This window comes from Grus americana, chromosome 8, assembly GCF_028858705.1.
Source record: "Grus americana isolate bGruAme1 chromosome 8, bGruAme1.mat, whole genome shotgun sequence".
NCBI lineage: Eukaryota > Metazoa > Chordata > Aves > Gruiformes > Gruidae > Grus > Grus americana.
In genome coordinates, this window is record NC_072859.1 from 7,445,360 (window position 1) to 7,463,673 (window position 18,314).

Consider the following 18,314-nt stretch of genomic DNA (forward strand, 5'->3'; position numbering starts at 1 on the left):
GCAGGCCGAGGCCCCGCCAGGCTGCCGCGCTGCCCCATCCCCTTCCCCCTGCGGCCGGCGGCCGAGGCCGCTTTAAGGCGCGGGCGGGGCGCGGCCCCCGGCCCACCTCTGAACCCGGAGATTGACGGGCGGCCGCGGAGGAGGCGGGGCGGCCCGCGGGGGCCGGCCTTCCCGCCGCAGCCGCCAATGGGGCCGGGGGGGCGGGGAGGCGCCGCTGCCCCTTCCTCCCCCCGCCCCCCGGGCTCCTCCGTGCCAGTTTGAGGAGTCCGGAGCCGAACAAAAGCAGGCGGCGAGGGCCGGGAGCGGTGCGCGCAGGCCCGGCGGAGGGGGGGGCCCCGCTGCTCGGCCGCGGAGCGGTGCGGGCCGCCAGCCAGCTCCGAGCCCGGCCAGAGGGTGGGGGAAAGTTTGGAGCCCTCCCCCGGAGCGCGGGGGCTCCGCCGCGCTCCGGCCCCGGCAGCCCCGGCGCTGCCATCGCGGGCGGCCGCCCCGCTCCGCCCCGCCGCGGCCGTTGCTGCCGCCGCCGCCGCCTCCCCGGGCGCAGCCCCTGCCCCGCCGGCCCGCCCGCTGCCTCCCCGGGCGCGGGGCTGAGCTGCCCTGCTTTTGGAGTCGCCGCCGTTTCCCCTCCCTTCCCCGGAACCCCCCCCCCTCTCCCTCCCTCCCTCCCTCCCTCCTCCTCCTCCTCCTCCCTCCTTCCCTCCCTCCCTCCTCCCTCCTCCTCCAGCAGCCAAAGGGATTTTTTTCCCTCTTTCTTTTCTCTCTCTCTTTTTTTTTTTTTAACATTTTTCCTTCCTCCTCCTCCTCTTCCTCTCCGCCGCGGAGCCGGGCGCCAGCGTGAAGGATAAATAAAAAGCGAAGAGGAAGAGGCTGGGGAGGAGGAGGAGGAGGAGGAGGAGAGGGGGGAGGAAAGAAGAAGAAGAAAGCGAGCAAGAAAAGAAAGCGAGGAGCCAGGCGGCCAGCCCAGCCGCGCCGCTCCCGGCAGCCAGGGCAGGAGGAGGCGGCGGCGGCGGAGCGGGGGCCGGGGGCCGGCGATGGATGACCAGCCGCGGCTGATGCACACGCACAGCGGGGTGGGGATGCCGGGGCACCCGGGCCTGTCCCAGCACATGCAGGATGGACCAGGCGGGGCGGAGGGGGAGGCAGGCAGGAAGCAGGACATCGGAGACATCTTACAGCAGATCATGACCATCACGGACCAGAGTTTGGACGAAGCGCAGGCCAGGTGAGAGCGGCGGCCCGGCCCCGGCCGGCGGGGAGGGAGCGGGAGGCAGGTGCCGGGGAAGTTTCCCCCGCGCCCCGGGCCGGCCTTTGTTGTCCGGCGGGGGCAGCGCGCCCGGCCGCGGGGCGCATGGTGCGGGGACGGGGGGGTTCCTGCTGCCGAGAGATTCGGGACATGGGGGGGGAGGGGGAAAGGGGACGGGTTAATTTCTTTCCCATTCTTCCCCCCCCCCGCCCCCCCCCTTCCCCAACTTGGTGGCGGTTTTGGGGGGTCGCAGCGCCCGCAGCCGCCCCCCCCCCCCCCCCCCTTCCATCCCACCCCTTCCCCTCCGGAGGTCCCGGGCTCGGCCGGGCGGGCGGCCTGGCTCTTCCCCGGCCTTTTTGGGGTACGGGTTAATTCCGGAGGAGAGGGTTGTTGGAGCGTCGGGGGGCTCTGCTTTGGGCTCCTCCGAAAGAGGCACAAAGTGCTGCTCCGGGTTTGGTTTTTTTTTTTTTTAAGGGGTGTTAATTATGTTCTTTTTTAGGGCCCTGTAGTGCTGTTATTTTTAAGGCCGTGGTTTTGTGCTTGGAGGATGCACATAGAAGCTTTTACCTTTTTTATTTTTTTTTTCTTAATTGCAGAGGTATTTAAAAGGGAAGAAAAAAAGGTTGTAAAAGCCGGTAACCAAATTGCCCCCGGCTTCAAGGAGCGCAACCTAATAGACACCTTCAAAGGCGCTAGCAAAAGTTAAGGGGGGGGGGGAATAATCCCCGAATTGAAGGCACAGTTGACGGAATAATAGAGAAAAAAAGTTGCCCCGAATTGCCTGGGGTACACTTGAAATTTCTTGTGGGCTGCAGGGCTGCTAGGTGTGGTGGCCTTTCCCTGGCGTTCGTGCCCCGAGCTGGAGCAGATTGCTAGAATACATTGTTCCTGGAAAAACGCACCGCGCAGCCCCAAAACTCGCTTAGTAAGAACTTCCCGAAGGATAAAAGTACCCCCTCCACACCTCAGCTTACATTCTCCCCACCTTCCCAGCTTGCATAAAGCTCCCGCTTACCGAAAAGGCTTGCTGCTGGGCTGATCTTCTTAATTTTCCTGTGTTCTTGCAGGGGCAGAGTAGCTGTTAGGAGAAGGAAATCGTGTACTTTCTCCCCGGCCAGACCTGGGGCAGCGAGGGGATCTTCCTTCGGAAAGTTGCAGGAATTGTGTTTGTTCCTGCCTGGGTAATTTAGTGTGGTTAATCAAATCAATAAAACCAAAGCAGAACAGAGCTAGGAGAAGGCTTTGTGGGTTTGTCTTGCTGGACTGTTTCAGCTGCTTCCTCACAGTACTTTTTTTTTATTATTATTTTTAATTCTGAGCTGCCAAACACACTGTATTTATCGGTGATGTTTGGCTTCACATTTCTTCCATCCATCCTACTATTGCACAGTTGTTTTTCTGCCTCTTTTCTTTCTTTTTTTTTTTTTTAAATGAAGTTTTGGGAAGATGCAAAGTGCCAGTATTATTTGTAAGAGGGCCCCTACAGCATATGTACGTGATTTGTGTATGCTCAAATGTCTGCACCCATCTGGGTGTGCTGATAAGGGGACTCTGTGGTTCTGCAAGGGTATATACCTTTGAGAGACTTCATCAGATATATAAATCTTTTTAACATGTTGTGGGTGGTGGGGTAAGTAGTGTGAATGTTTGCCAGATGTTCACATCGTCTTTGCGTGTAATTTCGGTTGGTAAACAGAAATCCCGTAACCGGTGCCTGATAGCAGCAGCCCTTTATACAACTAAACCCTTGGCTAAATGATCGTACGGCTTAAGAGAAAATACAAAATCATACTGTTTCTTTGCCTCAGCAGCAGAGTTTTAAAACCAGTCGATTAAAACCATCCGTGCACACCCCCACCCCCCCCAACTCTCTCCTTTCCTCAAAATCCACAGGAGAACGGTCAGCTCTGAAATAACAGCAGCCAAAAAGAAAGGCATTGAATAGCACGCCCTCCTTCCCAGAAGCAGCCAGCTGTGTTATTTAAATATGTTTACCGTCCCAATTGTAAAGAATTAAATTTTAACACCTGCAAATGAGCTGGATGTAAGTAGCATGGAGGCAGAGGAATGGGTTTCTCTCTCCGTACGTGTGTCTCCAAATTGGGCGCTGAAATTCCCCGAACTGACAGCTCTAAGCAGAGGATGTTTCCAGCGCTGGGGCAAGGGGGGCTTTATTTCTTCTCTGCCTTGCAGGACGAGCCTAATAAAGCCGATGGCTGGGTTTAATATCAGAGATGGGGGACGGAGAGAGCCCGGCTCTCTCTCTCTGTATTGAATAAGACAGTTGAACCGAACTTGGCTCCCAAAAGCTGCTGGCTTCAGCTCGGTGCATTGCCTGGCTCGCACCGGCGCAGGGAGCCGCTCGGTGGCAAAGGCGATTTTCAAACCGTTCCTAAATCGGCGTAATTCATCTCCCCTGCCTCGGGTCGGTGGCTGTTTGCAGCCCCGGCGCTCAAGTCCTAGAGGGGATGGTGGCGGGGCCAAGGGGGCTCAAACGTGTCCCCCCCACCTCCGGCACGCAGGCGCCAGCCGGCGTGAATTTGGAAAGTTGTTCCTCGTGGTGACATCCTAACTTCACCCTCCCCTCTCTCCTTTTCTCTCCAGGAAACACGCTTTAAACTGCCACAGGATGAAGCCAGCCCTCTTTAATGTCTTGTGTGAAATCAAAGAAAAAACAGGTAGGAAATCAGTGCTGTTGCTCCTGTGTTATTTTTCTTTTTGCTTTTTGGGGGTTTTATTCCACTACGTTTGTGCCCCTTCCTCCCCATGTAGCAGTATTTAAGTGGGGAGAAATAACTCACTGTTATTTAATGCTTCTGGCAGTGGACTTGCATGATGTGGTTTGTGTCTGGAAGGGAAAATATCGTGGTTTAATTTCTATTGTATAGCCTCTTTTTATTTATTGCTTTTTCTGGGGAGAAGAAAAAATCAAAACCCTTGTGATTTCTCTCTTGCTCTAGTTTCTTCTTTAAGACATGGCACTGTTTAAAAAAAAAAATCTGAATACAGAGTAGGGGACAAAACCCAACACAATGAAATTGTGCAGTTTTACTACTATTACTATTCAAGTAAATATAAAGGTTTCTATTTTTTTTTTTTAAAGAAAGGGTTAAAATGCTCTTGTCTGCCAATCATCCAGACTAGCTCACGTAAGAGCGAGTTGTCAGTTGCCTTTAGTGAAAGCAATATATTAGATTGTTAGTTACTTTAGGGTACTGTTGTTTTATGGCATGGGGTGTTCTCAGGCTTCTAAAGAAGCTAATGGCATGAGAGCGTTGGTTCTGCCGTTTCCCACTTTCCAGACCTCCTACCATGTACTAACACACTTATAACACATCCCAGGGGGGCATTTAAATTTTAAAAGCAACAATTAAAAAATAGCAGTCATCAATCAAGGGTGATCTTAAACAACAGATGCTCAGGGAAGGACATTTAGCAACATGCACCACTTATTTATTTATATTTGTCGGAATTCCTCCTTTTCTTTTTTTTAATAAAAAATGGGGGCAAAGTTGGACATTTGGCATGGGGGGGGGTGGTGTTTCATCTCTGCTGTTGGCTTTCTGAGCCGACCAGCGGCGATCGGCGGGCTTTTTCATGCCGATCCAGCTGCCTTGTTTTAGCACGCTGCAAAGTACTTGACTTCTCCCCCCCCCCCCCCCTTTTTACAACAAGGACTGTAACAGTCAATAATTCATATCTAAACCATATAAGCAAGGGCATGACATGAATGAAAGTGACAATAAATATGATTGCACACCCAGTTGATATACATTGATAGTTACACATAAAAGGGGAACAGCTTTTGGAAACCTGAATCTGGGTCTTATTTATTTTTTTTTCTTTCTTAAATATATATATAACCTCCTAGCGTGAGCAGCTGATTGAAAATACAATTACTTGACTCTTGCAATATATATAAAATGACTAAGGGGGCCCTTTGTTAAAGGTTGTTTGTGCAGCGTGTAGCCCAGACAAAGCACCTACCGATGGCATTCGGCTCTCTGAAGTCCTCACGGCTGCGTGGCCGGGTCTGACCTTCCCGAGGAGTCCTTCCTTACGGAATTCCCATAATATCAAGCAGTGGGTTCGGTACGGGAACCTCCGTAGAGTTCATATGATGTAACGTGAGGGAGTCTGCCTAGAGATAAATTTTATGGGTGGTTTTATAGTCTTTCCCTGCGTGCCATCTCAAAAAAAAAAAAAAGGAGCCACCAAGTTCTTCTCCTTCCTCTCTCTTTCTGTGTCTATTTTGTGTGAGTAATGAAAATGTTTGCCTTTTCTCCACGTGTATTTGATGCTGTTGTCTGTATGGGGTACTTTTTTGGCAGGATAACCAATTAATCCCCGCTTGGCTCTGCTATCAGTGCAGCCCCAAAGTTAAGGGATGGGGAATCTGCTCGGACCAAACCTGGTGGGGAATCCAGGGGACCTCGGGGATGCCGAGGGATCCCGGCGAGCTGGGGAGGGATGAGGAGCCGCACATACCCATAGCGGGTGGGATAATTTCTGTCTGCTACGGAAAATCAAGAGGGGTGGTATAGGGTGAAGCATGCTGCTGGAAATAAAGGATATTCAGGTGTGAACTGGGGCTGTCTGACTTTTTTTTTTTTTTTTTAATTTTATTTGTTGCTGTCGTGCCTGGTTTACTTGGCTACGGGGCTGCTGTACAGAGGGCTCCAAAGAGGTTGAATTGAGATGGCTTTTGGAATGTTGTTTATCTACCCTCGGAGAGATTTACAGTGAATTATTTTTACTTTGCAAATTCAAAGACCTCCTCCCCTCTCCCCCATCTGCATCCCCAAAAGCCGCACATTGTAAAGAAGCAAACGGCCAGATGGTTTTGTTTTATTTATTATTATTTTTTTTTTAAATTGTTGCTTTGTGGGCCCGATGCTAGGAGGAAGTTAGCCGTGTTTTTTCTGGGGCTGAGGGTACTGCCTGCTTCTGTTTGCTTACTCCTTCCTTGTGGGCAGCGGCGTGAAAGTTGAACCAACTTCTCTCTTCCCGCTTTCCAGTTTGCTTCCCAGATTTTTGCATGTGTCGCCTTTGAAATCCTGGTGATTGTTTGTGGTCACTGGTGGGTGTTTGAAAGTGCGTGCGTACATCTTCCCCCCGGCGTTATGATGTGCAGAAATGTGCGTTCGGTTACCCCACTGCCTGATTTAAGTGACTCCAGAGCCTTATGGAGACTTTACCACCGTCTCTCGCAACGTTATGGCTAATATTTCATAGCGTTAACGTTGTCTTGAGCAAACCCAAAGTGTCCATAAAGTTCTTAGAAAAAGAGGTCGTCTGTATTGGCCAAAGAGTTCCCTTTTGCACTCGGGCTCTTCAGTTGTTTTAAAGCATTTATAAACACTTTTAAAAATAAAAACAATAATAGCTCGGTGGGTTATCTTTTGTCTGTAACCTGGAGATTGCTGCTTTTGGGGTGATGTCTGGTTAAAAGTAACAGAAGTTGAGAGGTTTGATCCGAGCGGGAGCATGAAGGGGGGGGAAATTAAATTGCCGCTTAAATATACGTATAAGTTGTCGGTGTTCATTTGGTGTGTTTTCACTTGCTGTTGGTCGCTTTGTTGCGAGGGAAGGGGCAGGACTGCCTTCAAATGGCTGGCTGGCTTTTTGGAATAATAATTATGGAAATGGGAGGCATTGTTGTCCTAAATACAATTGATTCCTCCGTCAATAGGGATTGAAATCGGAAATTGCATTGTTGATTTATAAAAAGTTAGAAGGCAGGGGTAGGGGCTCTGTCTTCATAGCCTTTTTTTTTTTTCCCCCCCTTTGGTGTTTTTTTTCCCCCCTCTCTCTTGGTATGTATTTTTTTTTAAGCTGTTCTCTGCATGAGCAGAATAGCTAAGCAGAAGAATCAGGCAAGGCGTACGCAGACGTGGGGTCCTTGGATGGCAAACTGGAAAATATCTGCTGTCAAAATGCAGCAGCATCTATTTCAGCTGTGAGCCTTTCCCAACTCCCATCTCGTTCGGCGGGGAGCGGCTGAGCGCAGGATATATGACCATTTAATCTGATTCCTCCTCCTTAAGAGCTTTTCCCATCGTTTCACTTTCTCCGCTCTTTTGGGGGAGGTGAGGGCATCGGGCAAATTCTACTTCTTAAAAAGACCCTGACTTTGTATTTGAAATCTCCCGATTTTTATTTTCTTACACACACATGCCCCCCCGCCTTGCCCTTCTGTGTTGAAGGAATTCAGGTTTAAAAGAATAATGTACGTGCCACCAACGGGGGGAATTTAAGAAGGGGAGTATTTATAGACAGCACTGATTAGCTGTGCAATTGTTGTTGAATAATGGGTTTGTTTTTTTTTAATTTTAGAACATAATAGCTATATAAGGTGCCTCTTAGCTACCTTTCCCTGTGCATTATCTTCACCAAACTTAACTCAAATCAGGTCTTTGGAGGAGGTAGGATTTTTTCCCCTTCTTTTCTTCCTTAACACCCCTTTGTTCTCTCCAGCTCTGTGTTCAATTAACACCCCCATCGCAGAACTGTAGTCTTTTTTTTTTTAATGTCTGTTACTGTATTTCACTTCTGACACCTCTCTTATTATTCTTGCCTGCTATTTCTCTTTAATATAGCAATTACGATATGGGGTTTCTTTCTTTCTTCCTCCCTCCCTTCTCTCCCCACCCCCCCCCCCTAAAGCCCCACCATGAGCGGCACGGGGAGAAGAGGGGCAGCCGCGGTGCGTGCAGTGCCGGTGGTTTTGGGGTGCAGGGCAGAGCTGTAAGCGGGGTACGTTGGCAAGTCCAAGGCCCCTCGGATGAAGTTTTTCACAGGGTAGGATGAGCAGCTTGCTTTCCTTCCCCCCCCCCAGCCCTTCTCTAGGGTTTCAAACCCTGCCCTCCTCCTTATCCTGCATTTCCAGGAGGCTTCCCAAGGCGCAGGGGAGAGTTAAACACCCCGATTTGAATTTCAATGCAATTTTTGCACCTAAGGCTTCATTCTGCTTCTGCAAAAGCTCATAATGAAAGTGCTCGTGCCCCAGCCCCAGAGGATCGGGGTCCCCGCTCTGCTCTTGGCAGGTCCAGCCCTCTCCCTCCTGCCCTTCAAAGGGGAGGAAGCATTTGCTTTGAAATTTGTTATTATTATTGGGGTTTTTTTCTCCAGTTGAAAGGCTTTGAAGGCTGAAGTGATGCTTTTCTCTCCCATCCGGGCAGGCTCCCCACAGGGGCAGGGTCTGCTGTGTCCCTGGTGTGGCTGCCCTGGGGAGGAAGCGAAACATTTTGGGAGAGCAGGGCATCCAGCCAGCACTGCCCGAGGAAGCCTCTTTGCAGCTCACAATTAAATTGCTTCCAGAAACCTGATTGTCTTCAAGGGAGAGGAGGGAAGGGAACGTGCAAGGGGCTGGAAGATGAGGATGGTTTGGGAGGGAAGGCAGATTCTCCGAGACCTTGGCTTGGTGGAAGGCTGTATTACTGCAAGAGGAGTGACCATCTCCGGGGACTGGCTGGAAGGACCAGGGTCTTTGGGGTTGGACCTGTGTCGCTGCAGTGAGTCCTTTTTCTGGGCTTTCCTCCCCCAGCGTGGCGTTGCCCATCAGGGATCTGCCAGGGATGGATAGCTTTGGAGGAGCGTACTTGCAGGGAGATTTCTCTTTTTCCATTTTCACTTTATATTTTCTTCCTCTCCCCTGGTAGCATGTGGTTGGAGCTCTTTGAACGGAGCAGGCTTAATTAGTTTAATCAAAATTGGCCTTCTGCAATCCTCCAGGGGAGGAGGTGGGAAGCACGGGGCTGCCAGCGGGCTCTTCTTCCCACCTCCTCCCCCTTGGTCCTGATGACAAAGCGGAGAAATCAGACCCGGTCCTGGTCTGGCACGACGTTACTGCCCCTGAGAGGCTCCCCACAATTTGGGGAGTACAGGAGCAAACCTGTTCCGTTTAGTTTCAAGGCTTGTTTTTTTTGTGGGTGCTCAATGTCGAGTAAACTTTGCTGTGATTGCAGCAGACCAGGAGGATGCTCTTGGAGGGTCTGCTGGGTCCCATCGCTCCCTGCCCCATCTGTTTGCTCCTGGGGGATGGATGAGATCCCATGTTCCCAAGCCTTCCGGCCTTTGCTTGCAGCAGATTTTGGGTAGCGGTGGCCACTGGGGGTGTGTGTGTGTCCGGGGAAGGAGGGGGTGCCGTGCCGGCAGCCCGCTCTTTGAATGCTGCCTGCTGACAGCACTGGGCACGGCGCAGAGGAGAAGGAGTCTTCGTGCTCAATTAACGCGTGCTGGAAAAATATCTGTGTTAACCTGGGGTGTGCATCAGTAACAGCTAACTAGAGCATCCTCTTAACGTGAACGTGTTAGGGGTCTTCCCCGCTGCCATGGGGGTCTCTCTGCTCCGTCTCCCCTCACCTCCAAATAGTTTTGGCAGCAGTCAGAGTGGTGGGGGTGAGTCCAGGGAAAGAGATCTTGTTATCGGGCCTTGTAACTCCAAACGAGAAACTCGGAAGATCTTTCAGGCCTAAATTTCTCCAGGGAAAAATGGTTCAAGTTCCCTTATTTGAGACCTGCAAAGGGATTTCCCCCTCGGAGCGTTGACTGTCTGCGAGCAGAGCTTTTCTAAATGATCTCAAATGTTAGATTTATTCCCGTTAGCAGGCTCGCACGCTGTGTGCCAGCCCTGTGTTTGAGGGCAGTGGCTGTAAACAAAACGCAGAGAAACTCCGAGACAATTTCATCATGGCTTTTTTTTTTCCCCCCTGTCACAAGGAAATTACTGCATGCAGCAATTCTTTAGGGGAGCAGGGTGGTGGTTTAAACGTAAATGGTTTCGTTTGCAGTGAGATACACTAGGCTACGCTGCCGTCGGCACTTCTGCTGAATCAGAGCTGGGGATTTTGGTGGGGAGAAGGGAGGAACATGGGATTCCTTCTCTGCCTTTGGTTCAGCATCTTGTTTCCCAGTTGCTCCTGCAGTCCGGGAGCTGCCGCCTTCTCTGCTAATGAAGCTCCGCAAAGGATTTCGTGATCTCTTGGAAATGTGCTGTTAAGCATTTTACTAGTATTTTTTCCTTCCTGCACTTAGAGTCGGGGTGCTTTGGGAGGCAAGACAGCCTAGAGGGGTGGTTTGCAGCTTGTGCAAAATACCAGGTACCCACTGGGAGCAGGGGGTGAGTTCGCATCTGAAGACGCGATATTTCCTTTTTTTTTTTCACCTTTTTTATTTTTTTTTTAAATTTTTTATTCCTCTCTTGCATTCCTGGGGCAGTTTTCCTATACAGCGAGTTTCACCCTCCTGGTAACGTGCTGTGCTGTGCTTTGGGGGTTGCTGTGGGGAAGGTGGGCTGCGCAGCCCTGGCTTCACGGACCCCAGAGCAAGATACCCCTGCGGGGCTCCGTGCTTCTGGGCTGAATCTTTGGGCTTTTGGGTGCCGGGCAGGGAGAAGCGATACTCCCTCGTGCCGCAAGGATGTGCGCTGTACGGCACCTAGCACGGGGGACTCGGTGCTGGGTCAGGGTTTGGAAGGAGGTAATGTGATTTACAGCAATGGATCTGGTTAATAATCTCCAGCAGCTTCTGTATACTCAGGGGCTGCTTGTATTCCCAGCCAGGTGTTTGCAGACCGGATCAATATGGCCCTATTTGCATGGGGCTGTCCATAATCTAATAAACCAACTTCAATCTGCGTCCTTTGCTTTTCCCAAACATCGCTTTCGCCCAGAGATGATCCCGGTCCGGTCAGACTGACAAGTGTTCCTGGCCCCTGGGGTCACATGTGGCACCCCAATGCTGCCAGCGGGTACCGCGTGCTGAGGCTGTACCCACCATCAGAACCTGGGAGCTGTGGGAGCATCCCTGTTTTTTTGGGTGCCTTGCACGTTCGTTGGTGCTGCGTGGTGCTTTGCAGACCGTCGCCTCCCCAGCGTGTTCCGGAGGCATCAGCATCAGGGGTTTTCCGTGAAATCCCTCCTCTCGCCACGTCGCCTTTGGGGAGCATCTGCTGGGAACCCTGTTTGAAACAAAAAATGATGGTTTTGTGGGCCGGGCGGTCAGCGGCTTCTCCTGAAAACTGTCTTGGAGGTGTTACATCCCCCGGCAACTTAAATAATACAAGGTGGCGGGCGGTATAGGGATAAATTACAGAAAGCCGTGGCCTGAGGAGGCTGTGGGCTGAATACATTAAAGCGTGGTGTTGTCAGGCTGGTGGCGGGGCTGGGGAGGGACTCGGGTGATGCTTTTTCCCAATGCTGGGGGATCGGTTGGGCTGGAATTACTGGTTTGCAACTGTCGATTTTAAAAAAAAAAAAAAAAAAAAAATTAAAAAAACCCCAAAAGCACTGAAGAATTAAATCTCTTGGCCTTGTGTTTGTGAGCCCTGCCCCTATATATATATATATTTTTTTTTTAAAGCTGGAACAGAAAGCTGCTTTTACTGGCTCCTTTTCTTGGTGGCAAAGGCGAGGTGGCAGGAGGACCGGCAGCCGATTGAGGGGACGGCTGTGGGGGAAGCCACCTCGCCAGGCTGCTGTGCCTGCCTGTGTGCTGTCGCCGCTTCTCAGCGTTTTGGGGAGGTCGCCAGCGTGGATAATAGAAATCCCCTCTGACACCTTGAGCGAGCAGCATGTTGTCACCGTCCTCTCCCTGCCCAGCCTTTTATTTATAGGAGAAGCCTTACCCAAAATAGCTTTTTTGCTTAGCCTAAGCTGATGGGCTTTTTCCCACCCCCCCCCCTTTTTTTTTTTTAAATATGCTGATAAATTGAAAACCCTTGGAACAGCCAGTGCTGCGAGGAGCCACACTAATCTAAAATGATAACTTTGCCATTTTACTTCAGCCTTGGTGAAAAACGAGCGGATCTGCCTTTGCAAGTGGGATCAGCCTGTCTTAACGTTGGTGGCTGGATTTTTGTTTCTCACCTGCGTGCAAGCCCAGAAACTCAGTTCATCATTTCCATGTCCCATTTTCAGTTTTACAGGCAGCGTTTTGTAACGCCGCATTTGGCCCAGCCTGGCTGGTCTGCCTGTCCTCGTTATCAGAAGAGGAAAATCAACTTTCTCTCCTGGTTGGATAACATTTTGAAATTCCAGAGTGATGTCGATTAGCAAAATTAGCGGTGGCAGGTTAACCGGCAAAAATACCCTTCCAGTTGCAAAGTGTTCCTTGCTGGGTGCTGCTCCTTTCCCAACGGTCCCGATCCCGGCCACGTCTCTGCAGCATGGGGATTTTTCTCCCTTAATTCAGCACGACTGTTTCCTTTGACATTTGATATTTACAAGGCTGGAGCCAAAATGAAAGCGAATCTGCCCATAACTCTCTGAAATGTGCCTTTCTAATTTCAACATTAATGTTTCAAAACCCAAGTGGCTGGTGGGTGTACGTTTGCTTGTTTACACACAGCCTTTTTTCCCCCCCCTCTCCCTGTGCAGTGATTCTCTGGTGAAACATTAATAATGATACAATACCTGGATGGATCACTCTCTGTCTTTAAGCTTTGCATTTGGCTTTTAAGTCTCTAATTTTAAAAGGTTGCAAGTGCTTTAACTTAGTCCTTTTTTTTTTTATTTGGGAGGGGGATGTTTATATGGAAAATTATTATTGCAATAATAATATTAATATTGCAATAATATGATTAATTTGTAATAATATGATTATTGCAAACCTCTAGACGAAAGGCACAGTTCACAGGGTAAAAGAAATGAGCTGGAAGGAGTCGCGGCCATCGATCCTGACTTCATAGCGCAGGACACAGCCTCCCCGGTATGTTTCTCATGAAGCTTTTGCTTTCCAGAAGGGCGTTTGGTCTTGTGTAAGAAAGTTGCAGGCAGCGGGACGTGCTCCGCCACCCTGGTGGTGGTGGTGGTGTTTTGAAGGGTTTATGACCCTTGCTTTGCAAGGAGCTGCCTATTTATTTCTGATCTGAATTTGTTAAGCTTCTGGCTGCTGCGTTGCGCTGTGCGTGTGCCTGCTGGGAGCGAGGAGCCTGCCGCGGCCCCGCTCCCGGTGCGGTTGCGTGTCTGGGGGGGAGCAGGTGGCAGGAATGGTGTTTTCGGCGAATGTATTATTCTCCCGGAAAATCATGGCTGTTAGATCTGGTCAGCAGATGTGAAGTGTCGATCGGTATCGGCGGTAGGAAAGGGGAGTTGCAATATACCTCGCTTAATGGAGAAAAACCCGCGGAGCAATTCCCTGATTTACGTTTTCGGTGATGTGAAATGAAGCCGGCTGAAGTGCTTTGCTCAGCAAGCTCTTAGCAGGCCGTTTTGTCCTCCCTACTCCATGCAGAATTTTCCAAAAAGGCTGTTTCTCAGCTCTGTCTCTGGGTGGGCAGAGGTGGCTAGGGGGGCACAGAGCCCCTTAAATGCATCCGGAGGAACGAAGCATCGTGTGCAGGGAGCGAGCAGTGCCCGCCGTAGCTCGCTCTGAAGCCCCAGTGCAATTCTGTCCCCAAGCGGCTGAAAAGGTCATTTAGCGCAATAACAAATGTTTAATTTATCTTCCCCCCCCAACTCCCTCAAATAGTCAAATTAGCATCCTTCCTCTGCTACGGGAGCTTCTGGAGGAGGCATCCCAAGAAGGATTATCGGTAGGACCGCCTGGGCCCGAGCTGCTCCTCTCCCGAAGGTCCCCAGTTGCTATTTGCACATCCCAGGGTCTGACCGTGGCTGGCATTTCCCCCGTTGGGTGGAATTTACTTTCCACCCAGCGAGGGCATTGGGTAACATTTGCGCACCTGGGCTGCTTAAGCTGCAGAGGGGCTGGGGGGATGCGGTGGAGAAGGTCAGGGGGCTCTGCTTTCCTTGCAGGCAGGAGGGAGTGGGGAGAGCGGCTGATGGGCACTGCGTCCTCTGCCTGGGCAGCAAGCAGGAGGGCGAAAACGATGTTACGGAGCGTGATGGTACCTGTGCAACCATCTAACGATGTTAGGGAGCGTGATGGTACCTGTGCAACCATCTGGACCCTACTCTGTTGGGTGGATGCAGGGTTGGCCCTGGCCATGGAGAGCTCAGGTCCTGCTCAGTTTCTTCTTGGGGTGGATGGATTGTTTGGGCAGCGGGTGGTTGGTTTTTATTGTGGCAAAGGGTGTTGTATTTCCATTCGGATAGGTTTGCGGCGCGTGCCCAGGAGATGTGCAGCCAGGGGTGGGACTTCTACTTAGAAATGGCTCTTCTGCATCTGGGTCTAGAAAGCCGTGGGCTCCTGGGGTAGGACCACACGTGCGGCGGTACAATGGCTTGGCTGGAGGCTTAGGGAGAATATTCCAAGGGCAAATGGGGATCATTTACTGTGGAAAAACCCACAACTCATATGGAAGAAGATAAGACACAGTGAAGGGTGGTGGTAGGGGCAGTCCCTACTCTTTCCATGCTCCGGAGGCAGGTGGCGAAGTACACACGGGTGGAAGGACAGATTTTTATTTCCCTTTTTCTGCCATGTTTGGTTAAGCTTTGGAAATGTCCTTTGGCGAAGGCAGCGTGCCCGGCTGGCTGGGTGCTCGAGGGGCTAACGGCCAGGGCAGAAGGCGAGTGCCGGGAGGGCTGCGATGGCAGCGGTGCTTCCAGCCCCGACGCCGGGGAGCGCGCCGGTCCTGCGTGCCGAGGCATGCAGCTGTAGGCAAGGGCGGCGGATGGACCTGCTTCATCGTACGTATGTAGGCTGCGATTGAGAAAGGAGCTACGCAATTAGGAGAGGTCCCTGCAGTTTGTGTTTGGAAGGAGCTCCGTTTGGGTAATTTTTAAGCTCCTGTTTAATCAGAAGGCCGTCTGCTGATGAAGAGGGAAACTGCTCGTGTGGTGGGTCTCCACTCGTGCTGCATCCCCTCTTCCTGGTCCCTTTTGCTTTTTTTTTTTTTATGCTTTTGCTTTACCCTTCGGGGATGCCAGGTCTGCTACCCCAGAGGCAGCCGGGCTCCCATCAGCATGTTTGGGTAGTGATGCTGTCCTTCCTCAGGCAGCTCTTCCCAAGGATCTCCTCAGCCTCTTGCCCATTGCACGTTGCCTGTTGCCTCCCTCCTGCCACATCTCCTCCGTCGACGCAGGCGCTAGTGCTGGGTCTGACCCTGGTCAGCGATTGCCCTCCCTGGGGAAGCCCATTCCTGCGGCTCTCCGGAGTGCTCTCTTGCGTTCAGTGAGGAGCGTGGAGGAGACCTAAATGAAGAACAAATGAGAACCATATAGAGACAAATGGGAATCAGATTTAGGAAGCAGACGAGACAACCCTTTGGAAGGGGCAGGGGGGCTGTTTGCTTTAATCAGTCTCCTTAGGTTTCAGGCAATAATAAAGCAGATTTGTTTTCTTTTACTTTCTCTTCCCCCTGCCCCCTCTCTTTCCCTCTGTTCCTCTTGCTGTTCTCAAAACAGCCCTGGATCCAGCAGCACCAGCATCTCCTCCCTGAGCACCCACCTTCTGCAAATGGGATTATTGGCCCATCCAGCCGACATCTTGTCCAGTTTTTTCCCTTCTCCTTCTGTCTGGTTCTCCCTGTCGGGAGCTTGTTGCCTCGAGCCAGGCTGCTTTGGCTGGGCTGCTGAGGATGGGTCCCTTCCACTGCCAGAGGAGTTTTTTGGACTTTTCTGGAGCGAGCGGTGGAACAAACTCCTCCAAATGGGCTGAGGTCTTCTCTGTGGAGTCGATTTGCCCTGGCACGCTCTGCTATGTACTTTAGAGGCAGTCCCCAGGATCTGGCTGTGCCTGGAGGAGATCAGTGTTTCTCTGTCAGAGGTCCTGGGCAGTGCCTTCGAGATGCTGGAGTTACCCCCTAACATGTGGTCCTCCGGGACATGGTGGTGGCTGTGAGGGAGGATCCTGCCTTCCCAGCCTCCACGGATGGGTTGTTTCCCTGCAGAAATGTGCTTCCTTCCCCTTCCTCTTCCTTTTTTTCCCTAGTCATTGTCTTGGTGCGCAGCTGATGGACCTTGGGAGGGCTGGGACTGTACGTAGCTGTGGGTCAATGAAACCAAGCCTTTGATCCCTTCCACTTCCAAGAGTCCTGGTGGTGAGTAATCATCTTCCCAAGCAGAGAGGCGAGACCAGAGCTGGGATTAGCTGTTCCCGTGACCATCTTTGCAGCTCTCAGTTTCCTGCACTGGGCACCACACAAGGGACGAAGTTTCTCCCACCTTGAAGGGGAACGTGTGCCCTGCCAGCTGCTGTGTGCCTGGTCGAGGAGGTCTCACCCGTGTCTTCTACAGCTGGGCTGCTGCAGCGTGCAGGGCTGTTGTGGTCGTGTCCCAAGCAGAGCTTTCTCATACAGAGTTGTTTTTTTATTTGCTGGTGGCTAGTAGGGAGACGAGGGATCCGGGGTAACCTCTGGTATATTCTAATGGATTACTTTCAGGTGCTCTCCTGGGTTTTGTAACCCACTTGATGTCTGTCTTGCGTAGGATCCCCCATCCTGCAGAGGAAGTTCACCCATTCTGCTGGGATGTGCTGGGAAGGCTGGTGGTGAACAGCCTCCAGTAGGACCCTTGGATTTCCAACTGCTCGTGCCTCAGGCAGAGACCTGCAAGGTGGCAGAGCCAGAACCGTGTTCCCAACTGGTCCGTGGGGCTGCGGGTCCCCTCCCACGTTCAGTGGGTGTTGCAGCATGGTGGGGTGGCTTGTCTGGGGCACCCTTCACCTCCAGTGCTCAGCAGGTCTCCTGTGAACACTGCAGAATTGCGTGTACAATTGCAATCGTTTTCCTGTGTGGCTTGGCACATCTTGAGCGTAGGCTTTGCTGATAATCCTTGATGGAGGCTGTGTCTGATCCCAGCGCGGGCATCTTGGCTGCTTGGCAAGAGCCGTTCGGGAGAAAGTTTGTGGTGGCTTTGCTGCCCAGGAGGGGCTGACATAATTAATGTTTGCGAGACTACCACAGGGCTTTCCATTTGCAAACTGGTTTGGCTCTGCTCTGAAAAGCAGAGTGAAGCAAAGGAGCCGAGCGTGCCCTGCGGTGGCTTTTCCTGGTCCCCGAGGTCAGCACGAGGGAAATCGCCTCCCTTGTGGCGTAGGGTGAGCCTTCTCCCTTGTTCGGCACGGCAGAGATCGTGGTTGTAAACCTTCACCCCTGGTACGTAACTGCATTATGGGCAGTCGTCTCCCCAGGTTTGTGCAGGTGGGTGCCTGGGGGGCCAGGGGAGCACGCGGGTACTTCAGTGCCCTGGATGCGCCCCGAAGTTCCCCGTCCTGTGCTGTATTTCATCCTCTCCTGCTTCCAGAGAGGTCTGTGCATACGATACTTCTTGTCGCTGCCAGCAAGCATCCCTTTAACTGAGCCACGGTGGGGCTTTTTTAAAATTTTATTTTATTAGGAAATTCCCATTTGGTTGCTTTAAAAAGCAAGCCCTTGTGGTTGGCCCCTGGCCCGCCGCTAACAGATTTGTTTGAGAAAAGGCTGCGTTGGCATCCTGCTTTATTGAACATGCCTCCTGGGAAGGCGGTTTGAATATCCTTCTGTCTCCTCGGAGCAGGGAGCTCTCAGGACTGCCTGCCACCATGGGGATGGGGAATGCTCTCCTCCTCTCTCCCTTTCCCTCCCACCCCTTCCCCTTGTTCAAGCCTTTTTTTTCTTTTTTTCTTTTTTTTCCTTTTTTTTTTTTTCCAGAGGAGAGAGAGCGCTATGCACGGTGCGTCCAGCTCCATGCGGCTTTTCTCTTTCCCCACGGAGTTCATCCAAAGTTCGTATCCAGACGATGAACAAAGTAGCTCAGACCTTTTCCTGACTCCTCACCCTTTGTCCTCATCACTTAGTGACAGACAGGAATCAAATGCCACAGACAGGCTGACGGGACAGGGCTGTGTGAAAGTCCTTGGAGGAGGAGGAGTGGAGCAGTGCTGAGTAGATGGGGGACTCATGTTTAAACTCCTCTTCCCCCCTCCCCACGTGAGGAGCAGAGCTGCTTTTACTTTGAAGGGCAGAGGGGAGGTGCAGCATTATTTTTATTTTTGGCAGAAACCAGATAAATTTTTAGCGACAATAGACATAGGGAAGGAGGACCGGATGGAGTTAGCCTCAGTGTTTAGCGCTGGGTGTGCCTCCCGTTGGGAGCAGGGGAAGGAAGGGGCTCTGGGCCATTACGGATCAGAGGGATGGAGGCTGCTGGAACAGGAGGCTTTGCCACAGGGAAGAGGGGGTGCATGGTCC

At 51.8% G+C, this 18,314-nt stretch overlaps 1 protein-coding gene across 4 annotated transcripts in view; it reads left to right on the forward strand.

Moving 5' to 3' along the window:
• The first annotated feature begins 228 nt into the window (after positions 1–228).
• The window catches only part of PBX1 (PBX homeobox 1), a 134,007-nt gene continuing 115,921 nt past the window's right edge, over positions 229–18,314 (forward strand). For 3 of the 4 annotated variants that reach the window (XR_008578010.1, XR_008578009.1, XM_054833212.1), the window contains exons 1-2: positions 229–1,219; positions 3,845–3,918. Coding sequence is in view for 2 of the 4 variants with exons in the window: in XM_054833212.1 (XP_054689187.1) it covers positions 1,029–1,219; positions 3,845–3,918 (265 nt within the window). In the remaining 2 variants the exon portion in view is untranslated. The remainder of the gene's footprint in view (positions 1,220–3,844; positions 3,919–18,314) is intronic. The other variant, XM_054833214.1, reaches the window with a different exon arrangement.